Source organism: Mauremys mutica, chromosome 1, assembly GCF_020497125.1.
Source record: "Mauremys mutica isolate MM-2020 ecotype Southern chromosome 1, ASM2049712v1, whole genome shotgun sequence".
NCBI classification, from domain to species: Eukaryota; Metazoa; Chordata; order Testudines; family Geoemydidae; genus Mauremys; species Mauremys mutica.
In genome coordinates, this window is record NC_059072.1 from 55150792 (window position 1) to 55171631 (window position 20840).

General features: G+C 42.5%; 1 protein-coding gene across 3 annotated transcripts in view; it reads left to right on the forward strand.

Annotated features, from left to right (window-relative positions):
• The window catches only part of PDZRN4 (PDZ domain containing ring finger 4), a 386159-nt gene that overhangs the window by 351503 nt on the left and 13816 nt on the right, over window positions 1-20840 (forward strand). For all 3 annotated transcript variants that reach the window (XM_045002235.1, XM_045002236.1, XM_045002237.1), the window contains 2 exons: window positions 12047-12145; window positions 14192-14254. In XM_045002235.1, coding sequence (XP_044858170.1) covers window positions 12047-12145; window positions 14192-14254 — 162 coding nt within the window. The remainder of the gene's footprint in view (window positions 1-12046; window positions 12146-14191; window positions 14255-20840) is intronic.

The window sequence follows — 20840 nt, forward strand, 5'->3', positions numbered from 1 at the left end:
CATAACGCAGGATCACGGCAAACTTCACCATCCAGACCTGCATTCCCGGCACATCACAGCATGTCTGCTGCGGGTCTAAACCGATCCGAGTTACGTTGTTCTGCCTCGGTTCTACGGGATTCTCCTGGGTGGTAGGAAGCCTTCCACTCGGTTAACGTATCTGGCCAACTGGAAGTGTTTCTCTTGCTGCTACGAAACACAATGTTTCTCCCACCGAGGTTTCCGATCCATTTCATCTTGGATTACCTCTGATCTTTCAAACAGCAGCGCCTGGCGCAGTTCATCATTAAGGGTACACTTGGTAGCCATCTCTACCTTCCTCCCAGGGGAGAGTGGCCGCTCCATAGTCTCACACTCTGTGGTTTCTAGGTTCCTCAAGGGCTTGGGGCATTTATACCCCCAGGTTCGCCGCCCCGCCAAAACCTGGGTCTTCAACCAGGTTATAAGCAGACTTATGCCTGCCCCATTCGAGCCACTGACAACATGCTCGCTGAGATACCTGTCCTGAGAGAGAGTTTTTTCCTTGTAGCCTTTGCATCGGCCAGACAAGTCTCCGAGCTTCAGGCTCTCACAGTGGACCCACGGTGCACTATGTTTGACAAGGACAAGGTGCGGTTGTGACCATGTCCGGCCTTCCTCCCTAAGGTGCTGTTGACCTTTCCTATCATCCAGGATATCTTCCTTCCGGTCTTCTTTCCGCTGCCACATTCATCGCGAAGGGAGCACATTTGCCCTCCCTAGACGCCGTAGGGCGCTCGCTTTTTGTGTCGAGCGGACAAGCCGTTCATATGCCCCAACTCTTCGTTGTCTTGGCAGACCGGATGAACGGCCTACCTGTCTCCTCCCAGAGGTTTTCATCTTGGGTGACGTCATGCATTTGCACCTCCTGTGACTTAGCCCATGTTCCATCGAGCCACCTTACTGCTCGTTTCACCAGAGCTCAGGCTTCTTCTGCTGTCTTCCTGACTCACATACCCTTCCAGGGGCTATGTCGTGCTACTACCTGGTCCTCGATCCGGACCTTGCCTCTTGGTCTAACTATCCAGAGATGATGCAGCCTTTGGCTCACCAGTTTGCATTGTGCGACATCTCACTCCGACCCCACCGCCTACGTAAGGCTTGGGAATCACCTACATGGAATGGATATGAGCAATCACTCGAAGAAGAAAAGACGGTTACTCACCGTTGTAACTGTTGTTCTTCGAGATGTGTTTCTCATATCCATTCCACACCCACCCTCCTTCCCCACTGTCGGAGTAGCCGGCAAGAAGGAACTGAGGAGTGGGTGGGTTGGCTGGTGTATATATCCGGTGCCATGGTGGCACCACTCCAGGGGGCGCCCAGCCGACCCACTGAGTTGCTAGGGTAAAAGTCTTCTGACGAACGTGCACGCAGCGCGCGCACACCTACATGGAATGGATATGAGCAACACATCTCGAAGAACAACAGTTACAACGGTGAGTAACCGTCTTTTTTTCTCTCAGCTCATTCTTTATCCACCTATTCTTTAAATTACTCTGCTCTTGGCCATTGCTGTTTCAATTAATCATTTTGTCACAAGTGTCATTAGCAGGATGAAAATTAAAGTAGTTTCTTAGGCTTTTTTCAGATCACAAAGAAGAGTTGAAATACAAATTGTCATTTCTGTTTTGCTTTATTGTAGTGTTTATATTTTCTTTCTAAACTTTATAGTGAAAACTACACTTCATCCTCTGAAGCATCATATATACAGGGGTCAATGAACCTTGATTTATTTTATAATTGTAATGCTTGCAGTCCTAGATTACAGCACATCATTAGCTTGTATTAAAATTGCTGCTCTCCAAACACTCAGATGAAAGAATCTGGGGGAGAGGGAAACGAATTTTTCTGACATTACAAATGGTTGTAACTAGTGGTGGGTAACTTTGGATCAATTTGTAGCTAGGCAGTTTGAATAATCACTCAAGGGTATAGAAACTGACCAGAATCTAGGGAGGCTTCCATATTCTACCTCCCTCCGGTGTCCTTCAAAATATACCCCTAGGTCCCAGATCATCCTATCTTTTTGTGAGGTCCTCAGTAGAAGGATTTGTTGGTGCCCTGGATATTAGAGCCTTGGGGTAGAATTGACAGCCTTTTCATCCCCTATAGAGTGCAGGGCTTGGGGGGAAACCTCGCTGTGTCTGACTTCCCACCAGCAGTGGGGTTTGAGGGATTCCTCCAGCCCAGCTGCTCTCTCCTCCTCCTTTTATACAACAGGACCCAACAACCCCTCCACTAGGCTGTGGTTACCTCATCTTTTAAAACTGTAAATGCACTGAGGGGTTTCCTCACAATTTCCACGATAGACTGCTACATACTTGTTAATTTGAGAGATCACAAGCATCCTTTCCCCTCATTTCCTGCCCATGAGAGTTGCTCAAAGGAGGCTGTGCAGGGCCTGGATTTAAAGGCACACTACATTGATGTGTAAATTACATGAAAACCCAGAGTTCCTTTGCACTGAAGAAGGTTGAGCCTAAATGGGACCAGGTGGAGTGGTCTAGTATGGTTTATACATAGTGAAATGACTTAAAGTATTCTCACTCTCATCCATTTTACAGAAATGCAACACATGCATTCAAATCACAGTGTCTGTTTGGGACCATTACTACAAGGGCTGTCAATTAACCACAGTTAACTCACGCAATTAACTCAAAACAAATTAACTTGATTTAAAAAATTAATTGTGATTAATCACAGTTTTAATCGCACAGTTAAACAATAATAGAATACCATTTATTTAAATATTTTTGGATGTTTCCTACATTTTCAAATATATTGATTTCCATTACAACACAGAATACAAAAGGTAAAGTGTTCACTTTATATTATTATTTTGATTACAAATATTTGCACTGTAAAAAAGATAAAACAGGTATGAGCTGAATTGAAAACACTTTCTTTTGTTTATCTTTTTTACAGTGCAAATATTTGTAATCAAAATGATATAAAGTGAGCACTGTACATTTTGTATTCTGTGTTGTAATGGAAATCAATATATTTGAAAATGTAGAAAACATCTAAAATATTTAAATAAATGGTATTGTAATATTGTTCAACAGAGTGATTAAAACTGTGATTAATCGTGATTAATTTTTTAATCTCACGATTAATCACAATTAATTTTTTTAATCGTTTGACAGCCCTACTATAAGGGTTTAGTGATCATGAAAGTTATTACATTTTGTCATCATATCATATCCTTTTGTCGTTGTGCAACAATTGTTTGTTATAAATAGCAAAAATATCTTCTGGGGCATGCAGTATTTATAATAATTGTTTAAACTTCTATAGTGTCTTCCATGCTAGTTTCAACCAAGGATCTTGAAGCATTTTACAAACATTTACTGATGTAGTTCCATAGCATCCCTATGATGTAGATATTATTATCCCTATATTACAAATGCGGAAACTGAATAATAGAAAAGATAAGTGACATGCCCATAGTCACACACAGAGTTTCTGGTGGAGATGGTAATAGAACCCAGATCTTCTCTCTTCCAGATTTGTGCTTTAACTGTTAACTAACCTTCCTCTATTCATATTTAATTTCTTAACTGACATCAGATAGTACTTAGTTTGTTCATGTGAATGAATACTTTTGATTGGCCAGTGCTTTAGTTAAGACTGTAGAAACAGAATATAAGTTCTGAGAATCTGTTTAAAAGCCATCCAGAAGAGCTAAGAGGCAGGGCACTTAAGTGTTTTCTAAAAATGACCATTTCTTCATTGAGAAGGGTAGGAAAAGTTCTCCTGCTGACAGTGGAATACCACCAGAACAGCATACTAAAACATATGCCCAGTCGCCCACAACAGCCAGTGCCTTACAGAAAGTCCTACAGTTCCTGCTCCAGCAAGCAATTGTTATGAAGAATTTTGTTTCTATCAATAAGTGTTTCCTCCTTCTTCTGCTGTGGCAATCTGTTCTTTTTAGGTTTCCTAAATAAGACATCCTGGAAGTGGGCCCAGTGCTTTCATTCTAAGGGGGATCAACAAGTTTGTTTTGTCAATGCAGTTTCAGGCACCTTCAAGTCTAGGACGCCATGTATTATATATGTCTGCAGTGTGAGGTAGCCATGTTGGTCCCAGGATATGAAAGAGATAAGGAGGGAGACGTAATATCTTTTATTGGACTAACTTTTGTTGGTGAAAGAGACAAGCTTTTGAGCTCCATGGAACTGAAGAGCTCTGTGGAAAGATATCTGTGAAAGAGATTCCCTCACTCACCTTGTCTCCCTCATGTATAATATATGAAATAGACAAATGCAGACCTTCCATTTGTCATACATTATCAGAACAGGAGACATCCCGTGTCTGCTAATTGATTGAAATGTTTTCGTTTTATTGCAAATACAGTAGACTGGACTTAATGCATTTCACATATAGTAGTTAGTGGAAATAATTGAATATGGACATAAAAGGAGACAGAATTGAATGTCTGCAGTGTAAGACTGGGCATTGAAATATAAAAAGATTGGGGGCAGTGTCATTCTTTTATGTGTCTTTTATTAACTATGAAAAGTACTAGAGCAACCCAAGAAGTACAAATGCCATTGACAAATCCAGTATAATTGCATCATGGTCTCTCCTATTAATGTGAATAGAATGTCAAGTTGACAATAATTAACTTTTATAGTATTTTTGAACTTAAAGCTATAGATGGAGATATACCTGTCTCATAGAGCTGAAAGGGACCTTGAAAGGTCATTGAGTCCAGCTCCTACCTTCACTAGCAGGACCAAGTACTGATTTTGCCCTAGATCTCTAAGTAGTTCCCTCAAGGGCTGAACTCTCAATGCTGGGTTTAAGCAGGCCAATGCTGAAACCACTGAGCTATCCCTCCCCCAAAAATCTAAATGGCCCCCTCAAGTATTGAACTCACAACCCTGGGTTTAGCAGACCAATGTTCAAACCACTGAGCTATGCCTCCCCCCGCAACTTCCAGTTGTTGTAGCTATTGAATAAACTGTAACTTGTTCTGTGTAATGAAGTTGCCCTTGATTCAGGGATTAATTCGGCTTGGGTTACACAGGCAGAAGCTGGCTTGACTCATGGTACAGGACTCCCAGCAGTGGAAAGAGCACCTTATGGGGTACCTGTAACTCCAGCTCTGCAGGAGGATCATGACAGAGAGGCCAGGGGAGGTCTGATTCAGGATATTCCCCTTGCAGTTTCAGTGGGAGTGGTTCACATGGAGTCTCGATCATGTTTTAACTGAAGAGTCACTCAGCAGCAGTGTGACAGCCACCTACCCTCCCCTCTGACAAAGAGGCCTTCACTGGTGTAGAGGGCTGCAGGTTGCCTCTCCTTTGCAGGAAGCAGTGAACTGAGCTTACTGTATATTGTAACTGGTTTGTATTTGTCTCCACATTTCCATTCACCTTATTTCTCAAGTGTATAAAATTACATTTGTAGTATAAAATAATATTATTTATTAATAATATTAATATTATTTATTGTGGAAGCCTCAGCCCCATTGTGCTAGGTGCTGTAGAAACATAGACAGGATGACAGTCCCTGCCCTGGAGAGCTTACAGTCTTAAAGACAAGACAGTTGAGTGAGGGGTGAGAGGGGGAAGGAGAACAGGGTAACAACAATAATAATAGGATGCACAGATTGTAGAGGTAGCAGCAATAAGAGTAATAGCAGTTGGCTGCTTGCCTATCTAGCTGTTATCAGAGAGCAGATTTCTGTAGTCTTGTGACAGAGGTGAATTACAAGGAGGGACTTCAAGAGGATAATGTGGTAGCTTTGTAGGTTGGATAGGGAGTTATTCTCACTCATTAGGGCAGAATGTATTGAAGTCTGAAAATGCCTGGGGGGAAATTGGAGGAATGGGTGACTGAGACTGGCATCGTTGGTAGGACAAAAGTGGGGATCGATGTTACTATTAGATTATAGTATGGATGGTTAGGGAAGGGCTTTGAAGATGAAAATAAGAAGTTTCTCGTGGTGGAGAAGGAAAGCCAACAAAGGAACTTGAAAAGGAGATGACTTTGTCAGCAATGAGCTGGAAAAAGGATCTTGGCAGCCACAATTTTAATGAACTTCAGAGGTGGGGGGTGGGTACTTGGGAGTAGCTGATGCTCACAGGAGGAGGCTGAAGTACTCAAAACGCAAGATGACCAGGGCTCGGAGAAGAGTTTTGACAGTGTGCACAGAAAGGAAATGCTAGAGAAAACGATTTCTCCAAGTTTATAATTATTCCTTTGCAGTCTCCCTCATGGGTCTGATCCTGGGTGAGGGGGGAAAAAAGAGCTTCTCTAAATTAAGGACTGTTCTCAAGTTAATATCTTGCAGACATACTGCAATGAGGCCCAAAGTTTTTGTCTTTCTGAAAAGAGTCTCACCAGAGACAGTTGATATGGAACTGGTGGTGTGTTTTCTAAAGGAAAAGTGGCTCTTGCCCTGGTATTCCAGCTCTCAATATAAAAGCCCTCTCAACTAGTTTTCCATTTCCTAGCTTAAAAGCAAATGTTTACAGGGTCTCCTGTCATACCACTTAACCTCTCCATCAGTTCTACAAAGACAGCAACCCAGTGGATGACATTTATAACCTACTTTCCTATCACCCAAAGAAATGACAGTATTAACTTAGCTTTGCTTCCTCCAAAGAGGTGACAGATCCTAACCTGGTTCTCTGTCTCCTGAGGCCGGCAGCCTTTAAACTGGTTTTCCATCACCGAAGGGAATGACGACCTTTAACCTGGAGGCAAAAGGCTGTAGCCCTTAACCCACTACTCCATCTCTTCAGAGAGTGACTGATTTAACCTGTTCTTCAGGCCTTCTAGAATCATAGAATATTAGGGTTGGAAGAGACCTCAGGAGGTCATCTAGTCCAACCTCCTGCTCAAAGCAGGACCAACACCAACTAAGTCATCCCAGCCAAGGCTTTGTGAAGCCGGGCGTTAAAAACCTCTAAGGATGGAGATTCCACCACCTCCCTAGGTAACCCATTCCAGTGCTTCACTACCCTCCTAGTGAAATAGTGTTTCCTAATATCCAACCTAGACGTCCCCCACTGCAACTTGAGACCATTGCTTCTTGTTCTGTCATCTGCCACCACTGAGAACAGTCTAGCTCCATCCTCTTTGGAACTCCCCTTGAGGTAGTTGAAAGCTGCTATCAAATCCCCCCTCACTCTTCACTTCTGCAGACTAATGTGCCCCAACCCCCTAAGAATTGCCTCCTTCTCTTAGTCATCTTTTCCCATCTTTTAAGGAAGTGCTCCCCCGAGAATCTACTTTCCTATATTTCATGGGGTGACAATCCTTAAAGTGATTTACTTAAATGTTTTAAAGAAGACTCAGAAAACTGAGAGTACTGTTTTCTGGCATTGTTTTGATTTCTATCATTAGCAACAGAATACTTCTCATGTTGGGAGATGGCTGCCTCTCGGAGGCTAGGGGGAGATCCTCACTCCAGCCTCTTCCCTCTGTTTCCATCCTTCCCGCAGATGTGGGCCATTGTACATTGTCTTAATTTTCACAGGATTCATACTGAATTCTGAAGAAAGGTCGTTGAGTCATCAAACGTCAAAACAACAAGAAACACAAAATAAGAGGAAACAGATGTATGTGTACCCAAGAGGGATTTAAAGAGGAAAATCATGATTTTCACATATGCACTGCTGCCGCCAGACTCTTTCTTTCTTCTGTTAAAGATCAGTGGGGAAAAATCACCAACAGACAGCTGTCACAAAGCCCATTGTCAGATGTTTCTCTGGACGAGAAATGATCTTTATGGACCAGCTCCTCAGCTGGTGCAATTCAGTGTTGCTCCATTGAAGTTATTGGAGCCATGCCAGTTTACCCCAGGTGCAAGGCTTCTTGACTCTTGAGTTGGTAGGTGATTTAATATATTATGCAAAATCTTTGTGAATTCTCAAAAAATGTCACATTAGGATTGGGTTTGAGTAATGCTGTAGGATACTTAATGTGTCTTGTACACCATGAAAAGGAAATTAGGTTTAGTTTAGCAGCTTGTATGTGCAATTTTCTGGGTCTGGAAGACTTGTTTCCATACCAAACATCAGACCTTTTCCAGCTTCTGTCCTAAACTGGGTAAGAGACTGGGTGACTACAAAGTAAAGAACATGAAGCTTTTAGCAGGCAATTCTGCTCCAGCTCTAGATATGACTGTTTCAAAATGGAATATTCAGAGGAGTCTCCAATCTCTTTGAGAGATTATAATTATCCAGGACCACATACAGATGGGTACCACAGTCATTCGCCACCTTTATACACATTGCAATGGGAAATTAATTTAAGATTTTTGCCTACACAATCTCAGGTCTCTACTGTTGAGCTAAGGGACAGCCCCAGCAACTCAGGCAGAATACACAAGCAGGCCTGATGCATTCCATCCAGCAAAGGATGGTGATCAAATAAAAGCAAGTCATTTCATCATACAGTGACAGTCCTAACAAACTTTTCAAACTCCAAGACCAGAATACGTGTCCCTGTTCATTTGTTTCGTACCCTGAATAGTTAAATTCTGCTCATTAAACCAACATCTTCCATAAGGGTTCAGTTAATTTCCAATGTGAAACATTCATACAGCTTTATTGTAAAAAGCATTTTGAGATGAATCATCCAAAAGAACTTCAAGGTCACTATAAACTGAAGAAATTATATTCAAAGCAGTCCTTGGGGTCCCGGTCCATCCTCGGTTCAGGGAGTTTCGAAGGTTGTGTTGGCAGGACAATGAAAGTCAATGGATTTCAGCTTGTGCACAGCTCCTCATTTGCCTTGATTTAAAGGTCCCAGTCTCAGTCCTTTATGGTGTATTTAGGCTTCCTTATAGGCCTCCAAGGGACCACAAGCTTCTCTATTCTTTTAAAAGTATACCTTGTTGGTGTAATTGAAGCTGTTCTGTTACTGTAATTCCTTCCTAATGTTACCATTCTAGTCAAGTGTTCTTTTTCCCTCTGGAGGCATCGGTTATTACGGGTTTTGAATAGGCCTCTATTCAGTATACATACTTTCACTCCCAATGCCAAAATCAGGTCACTGTTAGTAATTCTCTTTCTTCGTGAAATAAGATTTCAGCTTCCTTCTTTAAAACCCAACATATAGCACATTCCCTTTCCACTCCACAGCATATAAATAGGTATTTAAAGCAACTATCCTTTCTAAGAAAAGACAAACAATCTGACAGTTTTTCCCTTCTTTTCTTATTAGCTTATTAAAATGTGAAATGTCTTAAATCAGGACAGAAGTTTATACAGTTTACACTACACATATTGAGCATGTGCTTATATACTAGGGAAGGAACAGGAATACAATAAGCAGTAGTGCCCTTTTACAAAATTTCTCTAATAAAAATCAAAATGTCATGAAAACCATTGGCAAAATTGTCATTGTAAGCCATAATCGTCCAGAGGAGGAAGTACGGTGATGTACTGCCTCAGAATGAGCAGTTCCATCTAGCCATTTTATATGGTCCTCATCACCATAGTATATTAGCACTTGACAATCATTCATGGACTTTATCGTTATAATATCCCTGTGAGGAGGGAGGTACTATCCCTATGTTACAAATGCGGAACTAAGGCAGGTCAAGTGGCTTGCTTGGCTGAGAAGACAGGTCTCTTGAGTCCCAGTGCAGTGCCCTGTCCCTAGCCCATTCTTCCTATCCTTTAAAGGCATTGTACCCTAGGTCAGAGCTGTCTCTGGCATGTTGGGAGTATAGCTGTGACTCACAAATTGAAGGGCAGGCTTCATTCCCCTGGTATAGGATTACCTCTGTTTGCTGCTTAGGAGGAGTAGAGAACGCAGACCCACCATCACCCTTCCTGCTCCCTTTGGGAAGGCTAGGGCTGCTGTAAATACTAAACCGGGATAGTCCTTGTGCTCCCTGGATGCAAGGGCTGGTATCATGGGCCTCTTCTCTTCTTTCCATTTGTGCATTCAGGAGAGCCAGACACAATCTAGCCCCATATGTAGTTTTCAGAATGGCTGTAAAGAAATCCAGTGGCTGAAATCCAGTGTTTCTCAAACAAACTTAAGCCACTCTATTATAGAATAGATTATTCTTTACTAAGGTTATTTATTTCACAATATTCAACACTTGTATTTGGTATAAGTTTCCCATGTGAAATCCTAGATATTTGTACTGGTGTGTGTAGTAGTGACGACTCTAGTATCTGCCCTGGACACTTGTACTTTTCCTCAGACACCACAGCTGGGACATCTGGCAGTAAGAATATGTTTTCAGCATCATCTCATAATTGGGGAGTATGACATTTGGGGTTCACCAGGGCAGTAAGTAGTTCAACCAAAGTCTGTTTTGTAACCCACGGTGTCTTTTGACTGTGCAGCTTTGATTCAGAGCTCTGACCCCAACAGCCTGCCAGCAGCCCACAAACCTCACCCTGGCTTTGCCCAATTTGGATACTCCTTGCATTCTGACCTTAGGACCCTTTCAGTCCCAAATTTGCCCAAAATCGTTATCCTGCAGTCCCTCTCCCTGGACCCTCACAGAAAAAGTATTAGGTTCACGTCCCTCTACAGAGACAATATAACATTCCAACCTGTCAGCTTACTAGAAGTACACAACTGAACTTACTCAGCGCTGATGATTTATAACAAAAGTAGTACAAATTTATTAACAAAAGAGCATGAACTAAGTGATACCATGTAAAAGAGATAAAGGTAGAGAGGGCTACAGGCAAATAAAAGTGAAAACACCCATCTAAAAGTCTAAAACTTAGCCTAGTCTTTGTTCAGGATGGTTTCTTTCAACCATAATCTTCTTTCCAGCTTTTGACTGGCCACAGAAACTCTTCACAGAGATCAAATTGCTTGGTTTCTTTGTCTCCTTAAAGTGAACTAACTTAGGGGTTTGCTCCCCCTCTCTTTATAGTTCAGTGATCCTTTGAAATTTATTCTTCTGAAGAGCACCCAGATAAAGTTCATTAGTTCAAGCTCAGTAAAAGAGACATGAGGTAATCAGACTCCATTCTGGTTCTTCCCCCACTGGTGGCCGTTACTATGCTAATTCTGTCTCCGGCTGCAACCTCCACAACAGACCATAGACTTTGGGCTACACCTAGTTTGAGATGTCAGCCCCTTTCCTTTGTCTGGAGAAAACCTGTTATGTCCTCCTGACATGCCTGATCTGTAGACTTTTTATTCACAGACTCTAAAGCATAATATTAGTGAGTGTCCATAATTTCACATAGAGGATTGTTACATATATTTCACAACTATATTATTAACCACAATGTTATTAGTTTTCAAATGATACCCCACAAGGCATATTTTGTACAAAAATCCTTGCAGGAGTGTGTGAATACAAGAGTGGCACGGGTCACAGAGAGGATACCACAGCAACTCCCCAGGATAATCCTTGACACATCCATCAATTATCTCACAACACCTACTATTAAGCTGTGGCACTGAACTGGCTGTGGGATGAATTATGTTATTAACAGAAGGCTGTGGTTTTGCTTTATGACTTAGCTTGCTAGTGGAAGAGAGTGACACTCATTTGTGATGGATCGATTGATGAGTAGCCAGCCTGTCCTCTATCCTGTAAATCAGTTGTTGATGTGATAGGAGTAAAATGACTATGTAATATACTGTAAGCAGTTCCTATGATCCAAAAGTCCCCACCCCTCCCCAAAAAAAAAATCCGGCAAAATCAGTGCAATCCATATTTCTCAGAGTTAGGCATGGCTTACCTAACTGTGCTTATGTAGCTTACAACTTTAATATATTTAGACTTCCTTCCTTTATTTATTAGGGATATTTTCCTCATAGGAATGCACACGATGCTGCAGACTGAGACTGTCCAAAGGCAGCTACAATTTACTCATCCCATGATTTGCATATTTTGATTTTCAATACAAAATGAAAGGTATAATGTGGATGGGGAGACATATTGTATGGTATTGAGTGAGATTATTAAAACTTTTTTATGGTTGTCCAAGAGAATCTCAGTGACTTAGTTCTCCATTCTACTGCAGAATTTCTTCCCAAGACAAATGCCACACTGTGTTTGTGTGTTTTCTCATAGGAGGTCGAGCTGTGTCGTGTTAGCAGTCAAGAGAAGCTGGGGCTGACTGTCTGCTATAGAACAGATGATGAGGAAGACACAGGAATCTATGTCAGTGAGGTAAAGTTGCAGTGCGGGGGACTCAATGGAAAAATAGAAACAAGTGTTCTGAGACCTGACTGCAGTAATACTAGCTGTCAGCCAGCACGTGTCACTTTCAATTAGGAGAGTAAATTATGTTGCCCAAGTAATATAATTATTACCAGCTTATTTGTTTAATGTGATGCTATAAATACAACATCATAGTTAGGAAAAGTGCAAAGTCGGAGCATTCTCTGAAATTTGAATGAAATCCCACGAATATGTGGAAAGTCAGGAAAAGTTCTGATTTCCACACTTGCGTGTTCTCCCATTACTGCAGTCACGCTAACAATAACAATGGCTAATTTATTTTTACAATGATCACATATGTTCAAGGAAGAGAGGAACAGCATAAAACAATATGTGAGATGAATCTGTCAGAAAATCTAGCCTGTCCTAGCACTCTTCTTTGTTTTACCAGCTAACAAACAGAAGGCCTGATCCTGACACCTTGAGGTGTTGAACAATCTCAACTCCCATCTGCTTCAATGGGAAGTGAGAGTATTCAGCACCCTCTAAGAGGTATTTAGCACCTTGCAGTATCAGGCTTAGAAAGACTTTCAGGTGCATTAATTTAATGTGAGTCTCTAATAATTTTTAAAAGAGCAGTTTTTCTAGATGAGAAGACAAAAATTTTATGAGTCCAAGCTGGGTGTTATTGTCGTGAGTGAATTTGATACACAATTTGTCATCTTCAGGTGACATAGCACAAAAATCTGAACGCCAGAAGTGGAGTGAGTTTAGCAGAAAGAATTGTCCTGCATTGCCATAAAGTGAATCACATAAAAATGGGATTGGAAAGATTGTTCTATAACTGCCAACAACACTGTCAAAGTATGTGAAAATATCCAAATGGGGGGTATTGCTCTGCTTGGAATCTCTCAGCCCTTTCTTTTAAAGTAAGTTTAATTCTATTAGAGACACAAGGTGGGTGACTAATATCTTTTATTGGACCAACTTCTATTGGTGAGAGAGAGAGAAGCTTTCAAGCTTACACTGAGGTCTTCTTCAGGTCAGAAGAGCTCTGTGTAAGCTCAAAAGCTTGTCTTTCTCTCACCAATAGAAGTTAGACCAATAAAAGATATTACCTCTCCTACCTTGTTTCTCTAATATCCTGGGACCGACATGGCTATAACAACACTGCGCATATTTAATTGTATTGTCTTTCACACTTGATTAAACTCTTCAGACTTATTTTTTGTCTGGCAATGCACAATAAGAAAATAATATCTAACATCTGTACAAGATGTAATGTGCAAACCAAATGCAATGCTCAAAATGTTTAGGTTGAAAAATTACTCTTGGCATGACAAGGTAAAATAAATGGTTTAAGATAACCATCAAGTGAAAGGTGATAGATAGTATTTCACCTATGAAGATCAAGTCATTGCTCAAGGATGAGCTATTGTGACTCTGATAAACTGTTAATGGAGCCCTAAATATCTGTTTATGCTAAGATAACTTTAAATTAAGCAACTTAAATGAGACCCGGTGTAGAGGATCCGTGAATGATCTCTATACTGTAGATCTTTCTTTGTTTTTGTCTTGTAATTCTTTGGGAACTGAAAAATCCACAGCTTGATAGCTGATACAATCATTTAAAAATAAATGTTTTCAGAAAAGGAGATTATACCATCTCCTTAAGCAGACATAGACCTGCTGTGTGGAGATATCAACCACTCATTAGCAAGACTTCAAAATCACCTCAGCCCAAAGTGAATTTCCAGAGCCTAAGAATTCTGTCATTAATACTCTGCTCTATGACAGCTGAAGGTTAGTGCTTGACAGTCATGTGGAAAAATATTGTTCTGAAAATCATACACCAGCTCAACCCTCTCTCTCTTTAGATTTGTTTTATAACAAGGTTCTGTGATTATTCACAGAACTGGTATGTTCATCAGACTGAATAAAGATTTAGACTGTCTTTCCACAATGTAAACAGTGGCATTTTTACAAATTCTGCAAATTGAGTTGTTTGAAGTTGAGATCTTTTCATGCTTAGTTTTTGAATACCGTCCTATGCAGGTTGATCCAAACAGCATTGCTGCCAGAGATGGCCGCATCAGAGAAGGAGACCGCATTCTGCAAGTATGTGTCTATAAACTCTTTTTTTTCCCCTGAGCTCCTTCCTGAAAAACAGTACAGTGCAGTCCTCACTGTGGATTGTTGATGAGAGATGATAATTCTCTTCATTGTTCTCATGCATGGAAAAAACTATGTCTGTCTCTTTCTTAAGACAATAGCTGGGATTTAGAGTAGGGGTATTGAAAAAATGAGAATGACAAATTGCTCTGCCTGATGGCCCCATATCCTATGTCTTTTTTGCCATATGTATGAGAAATCTCATTTTTCTCTTGTTCATCTCATTTTCCTAAATAGGGCCACTGCAATCATAAATATGGGTGAGAGTCTTGCTGATCATTCTTTGATAGCATACATTCGGGTAAAACTTAGAGCAGTGGTCCCCAAACGTTTTACCTCATGCCCCCGCTTACCTCTGTCTTCATTGTCTCCTCTTCCCCACCCAACTCCCCCCACCCCCAGAGCTGGGAGCAGGGCCACAGCTCCCAGGGGGAAGGGAGCCGAGGCTGGGACCACTGCTGGGGTCAGGGGTGGGGCTGGGAGTGGAGCCTCGGCCGGCAGCCAGGGCCCTGGGTGCCAGGATGCCAGCAGCCAGGGCCAGGAGCAGAGCTGGGTTGCGGTCCCTCCCATGGGGGCTGGCCCAGGCCCCAGCTGCACCCCCACTCCCTCAAACATTCCTCTGCACCCCCTAGGGCAGTGTTTTTTGAAGTGTGGGTCGCAACCCATTACTGGGTCGCAGAATGTCAGGCCCTGGGTCACATTCCTGATTCAAATTATAACGATCATTGCTGCGCAGCAGCGCTAAAGGGCTATGCAGCAAGGACCTGGAGAGGAGAGAGGTCTGGGGTGAGTGGGAACGGGGGAGGGGAGCAAGTTGGGGCTTGCAGGGCTGCTGCGGGCCTCTCCCCCAGCCGTGAGCTGGCTGCTGCCAGCAGGGAGAGAGGGACCCTTCCCCTGGAGCTCCATGCTGCCTGCCGGCAGGGGGAGAGAAAAGCCCCTCCCTTGGAGCTAGCTGCTGCTGGCAGGGAGAGGACTGGGGAGAGTCCTCTGGCCCCAGCCCTAGGGCAGCCTGCCTGCCTGCACCCCAAACTCCTGATCCCTGGCCCCACCCCAGAGCCTGTGCCCCCAGAGCCAGAGCCCTCACCCCCGGCACATCCCAACCCTTAGCCCCACCCCGAGCTCCCTCCTGCACCCTGAACCCCTCATCCCCAGCTCCACCCTAGAGCCCTCACCCCCAGACAAAGCCCTCACCCCCACACCCTACCCTCTGCCATACCTTCCGGACCCCTTGCCATACGCTTACTAAGGCCAGTGTCTAGTGTTAGTTATGTAAAGTGGGATAAGCTGGTATTTTATGAAAACTCAAGTCAAAAGATATAATTATGTTGAGTCACAGGCATCAACAATTTTCATTCTTTTTGCCCCACAGTTTGGGGACCTCTGACTTAGAGTAATATTGAGCATGGATCAGAAGCTTTTGAGATTGTGATTCTAAAGGCCATTCCTTAATGTTCGGGGGGTGGGGGGGCTTACCTGATGTTGTCTATTCTTTTCTCTCTCCACCACTTATAACTGAACCTTCTGATTTCGCTGGTGATCCACCATTCAGCCACTTACAGTAACTCCTTATTTAACGTTGTCCCACTTAACTTGTTTCAACGTTACGTCCCTGCTCAATTAGGGAGCACGCTCATTTAAAGTTGTGCAATGCTCCCTTATAACGTCGTTTGACTGCCTGCTTGTAAGATTCTGTGGAAAAGCAGCGACATTACAAGGGAGCACCGCACAAGTTCCACTTCTCCACCTCCTCCCTCTGTCTCCCAGCGCTTCCCCCACCACCAAACAGCTGGACTTTCTGGGAGGGAGGGGGAGGAATGGAAACGCGGGGATTCCCTGCTCCTCCCCTCTCTCCCAGCACTTCACGCTTAGGACTTTCTGGGAGGGAGAGGCAGGAGCGGGGAAGTCCTAAGAAGGTCCTAAGTGCTGCCAAACAGCTGTTTGGCAGCGCTTAGGACTTTGTGGGAGGAGGGATGTGGCATGCTCTGGAGAGGAGGTGGAGTGGGGGTGGGCCTGGAGTGGAGCGGGGACAGGAAGAGGCAGGCCTGGAGCATTCCTGGCAAAATCCGAGCCTGTTCTCTGGGGAAGCTGCCACTGCTGCTGCAAAGGTGCTTCCTAGCATCCTTGCCTGCAGCGGGCCGTGCCTGTGTCGGGTAAGCCAGGGGCACTTCCCAACCACAGTACAGTACAGTACTGTACAGTATACAGTATAATGCCTTTTGTCTGCCTCCCAAAAATTCTTTGGAACCTAACCCCCCACATTTACATTAAATCTTATGGGACAATTGGATTTGTTTAACATTATTTCACTTAAAGTTGCATTTTTCAGGAACATAACCACAACGTTAAGAGAGGAGTTACTGTACTCTTTTTATTCTTCGTTTCTGATGATCCAGGGGTTTCTACATGGTGCCACAGTCCACACTACAGGGATGTAAATTATAGAGCCCTCTAACATGCCATGCTTTTGCTCCCCCAATAAATCCTACTGGTGCAAACTAAAAGGTACCTCGCTCATGTTAACAGAGTTCATGAACTAAGTACCTTTTAGTTCTCACCAAGAGAGTCTAGAAGGGGCATTAGAGCACAACATATTAGCACTCTTTGCAATTCAAACCCTTGTAGTCCGGACTGCGGCTCTGTGTAAACAAGCCCTCAGATTGTTCTGCCCCTCCAGATTTGAGCTGCATTTCTCAAATAAAGCACAATGCCTGTCAGCAGGCCTCACTATCAATTGCCTTCAACAATAACAGCAGGAATAAAAAAATGCTCTGAAGCCTTAGGTTAGTGTCAGCTCTCTCTACATATTTATCTGGCAAGGCCCTCTCACAAAATAATGATATTCACAAGAAGAACAATCATTGTTTGTTCAAGTAGTTCTTCAGTACCAGGAAAATTGGTTGAAATTATAGTAAAGAACAGAATTATCAGACACACAGATGAACAGGATTTGTTGGGAAGATCAACATGGCTTTTGTAAAGGGGAATCATGCCTCACCAATCTATTAGAATTCTTTGAGGGGGGGGTCAACAAACATGGACAAGGGTGATCCAGTGGATAAATAGTACTTGGACTTTCAGGGTACATCTACACAGCAAAGAAAAACCTGTGGCTGGCCCATGCCAGCCAATTCAGGCTCGCAGGACTCAAGCTGCAAGACTGTTTCCTTGCTGTGTAGACAACCAGGCTCTGGGATCCTCCCGCCTTGCAGGGACCTAGAACCCCACCCCAAGCACAACAATAAAACATCTCTGCAGCCCGAGCCCCATGAGCCTGAGTCAGCTGGCACAGGCCAGCTGGGAGTGTCTAGTTGTTGCGTAGACATACCCTCAGAAAGTCTTTGACAGGGTCCCTCACCCAGGCTCTTAAGCAAAGTAAGCTATCATGGGGTAAGAAGGAAGGTCCTCACATAGATCAGTAATTGTTAAAAGACAAGAAACAAATCATAGGAATAAATGGTCAGTTTTTAGAATGGAGAGAGGTAAATAGCGGTGTTCCCCCAGGGATCTGTACTGGGACCAGTGCTGTTCAACATATTCATAAATGATCTGTGAAAAGGAGTAAACAGTGAGGTGGCAAAATTTGCAGATGATACAGAATTACTCCAAAATTAAGTCCAAAGCAGACTGTGAAGAATTACAAAGGGGTCTCACAAAACTGGATGGCTAGGCAACAAAATGGCAGATGAAATTCCATTTGATAAAAGTAATGCGCATTGAAAAACATAATCCCAACTATATATACAAAATGACAAGATCTAAGTTAGCTGTTATCACTCAAGAAAGAGTTCTTGGAGTCATCATGGATAGTTCTCTGAAAACTTCTGCTCAATGTGTAGGAGCAGTCAAAAAAGCTAGCAGAATGTTCAAAACCATTAGGAAAGGAATAGATAATAAGACAGATAATATCATAATGCCACTATATAAATCCATGGTATGCCCACAGCTTGAATACTGCATGCAGCTCTGGTTGCCCTATCTCAGAAAAGATATATTAGAATTAGAAAAAGTACAGAGAAGGGCAACCAAAATGATAATGGGTATGGAACAGCTTCCATATGAGTAGAGATTAAAAAGATGGGGCTTTTCATCTTTAAAAGAGATCTATGAAATCATGAAGGGGTGGAGAAAGTGAGTAAGGAAAAGTTATTTACTTCACATAACACAAGACCAGGGGGTTATCCAATTAAATTAACGGGCAGCAAGTTTAAAACAACAAAAGGAAGAACTTCACACAGTGCACAGTCAACCTGTGGACCTCATTGCCAGGGGATGTTGTGAAGGCCAAATATATAAATGGGTTCAAAAAAAGAATTCAAGGCAGATAAATCTATCAATGGCTACTAGCCAAGATTATCAGAGATTAAACCCCATACTCTGGGTTTCCCTAGCCTCTGACTGCCAAAAGCTGGGCGTGGATGACAGGGGATAGCTCACTCAGTGATTGCCTGTTCTGTTCATTCCCTCTGAAGCACCTGGGATTGGTCACTGTCAGAGACAAGATACTGGGCTAGATGGATCATTGGTCTGACCCAGTATTGCTGTTCTTATATTCTCCATGTTAAGGAACTTTAATCTGGGGGTTCTCTTTTCCCAACACTGCAAATAATACAGGAGAAAGGCACTCATGCCACTGTAGACAATCTCTATCTCTGAACAACAGAGGATACTCTCAGGTTAAATTTGGCCCCAGATTTAGCCTTTGTAAAAATATGCTTTTTTAGAATTCCTCAGACCAACATGTTTTCATTGTTATTATTTTTAAGATCCAGTGGAAACAAATATTTCCTCCGGAGGGTTTGCAACTCAGTATTGCTAATATATGAGAACCTGAAAGTAAAATAGATTAGTAACTAAGTATGACAGGTAACTGTGTCTGGATGTATTTGTACCTGAGTGTTATCAAAAGGTACCTTGTATCTCTTATTTAAATAGATTCTGCTCAATCTTTTTTGCCCAAATAACATTTTACAGATGTAGTGAAGAGTATTGTCAACCCCAAGAGTTTAAAAATCATGAGTCATTCCCCGCAGAATCATGAGATTAGCCTTAAAATCACGAAATTTTAAAAATAATACATTTTGGTTGATTTTTATTTGCCTTATGGGGTTTGAGCCTTTGGACTCATGTTTTCAAGCTTTCCTCTGTGACCAGAAAGGGAAGAAATTGATGCTGGTTGTTAATGAAAACTGACATTCTCACCTAACTCCAGGAGTTGAGGCATTAAGAAATACAGCAAATATCGTGGGACTTGCAATAAAATCATGAGAGATGGAAGCACTGTGTGAGGACCACAGAAGATTTATGCATAGGTCTCCCCTTCCCTCTCAAGCAAGTGGCAAAGAGTTTGGGGAAGGAGCAGAGCCTCAGCTTTGGGCCCTCACCAAGCTATACAACCCACCTGAGCCAGCCCAACGTGGGCGGGTAGTAAGAGCACTCTGTAGCCCAACAGCTGGCCTACAACTGTTTTGTTAAACAAAGTGAAGATTTAGGTACATAATATTTTATGGGCAAACCAACAACACTCCCTGTGTTTTTGAAGGCATTCATTCTGGAGAAGAGAACACCGAGAAGGGGACATGATAACAGTTTTCAAGTACATAGAAGTTTGTTACAAGGAGGAGGGAGAAAAATTGTTCTCAATGGGCTTAAATTGCAGAAAGGGAGGTTTAGGTTGGACATTAGGAAAAGCTTCCTAACTGTCAGGGTGGTTAAGCACCGGTACAAATTGTCAAGGGAGGTTGTGGAATCTCCATCACTGAAGATTTTGAAAAGCAGGTTAAACAAACACCTGTCAGGGATGATCAAATATATTTAGTCCTGCCATGAGTGCAGGGCACTAGACTGGATGACCTCTTGTGGTCCCTTCCAGTCCTATGATTCTGTGATTCACAAGTGGGTACTTAAGGGAAGAACTGACTGATTTGTGTGTTTGGGATGAGAAGAAATGTTAGCCAAACTGGTATTAAAAAAGGAATATGTTTCACTTTCGTTTTAACAAGCAGACACTACACAATAGCTAGCTTGAACTACTGTACGAAATTGTGATGTAACCCCACCTTTTTATTTAAGACCTGCTAGTCTCAGAACTGCTGGCTGGGACAGTGAATAACAGGTGTGTTGGGAGAGAGACTAAACTCCAACCTTGGGGAAGGCAAAGTCAGGAGTGGGCAATGACTTGGTTACAAGTTTTCAGCACTGAAAGAAGCTGGTTTCCTCCTGGGACAAAGATTTCGAATCTGAGAGTGTCCCTTTAATGAAAGTCTTACAAGCTAGAATGAAATCTGTCTCCTTCCACTCAGTCAAAGGGCAAATTATGGGTAGGTATTTAGGTCAGGAAAAAGGGTAGTTTAACTGTAAAAAGATGAAAATAGCTAGAATTACAGTGGATTTCAGTTTGGACTTCAGAGAGGAAGTTTTAGAGAAATCATGGATCACTACTACCAAAATCAGAAGTTCAGAATTCCTCTTGTTGTTTTACTGGTGTTTTTCAGTTCCCTCCCTTCATTTCCAGGCAACTTTCCTTGTACTTTGA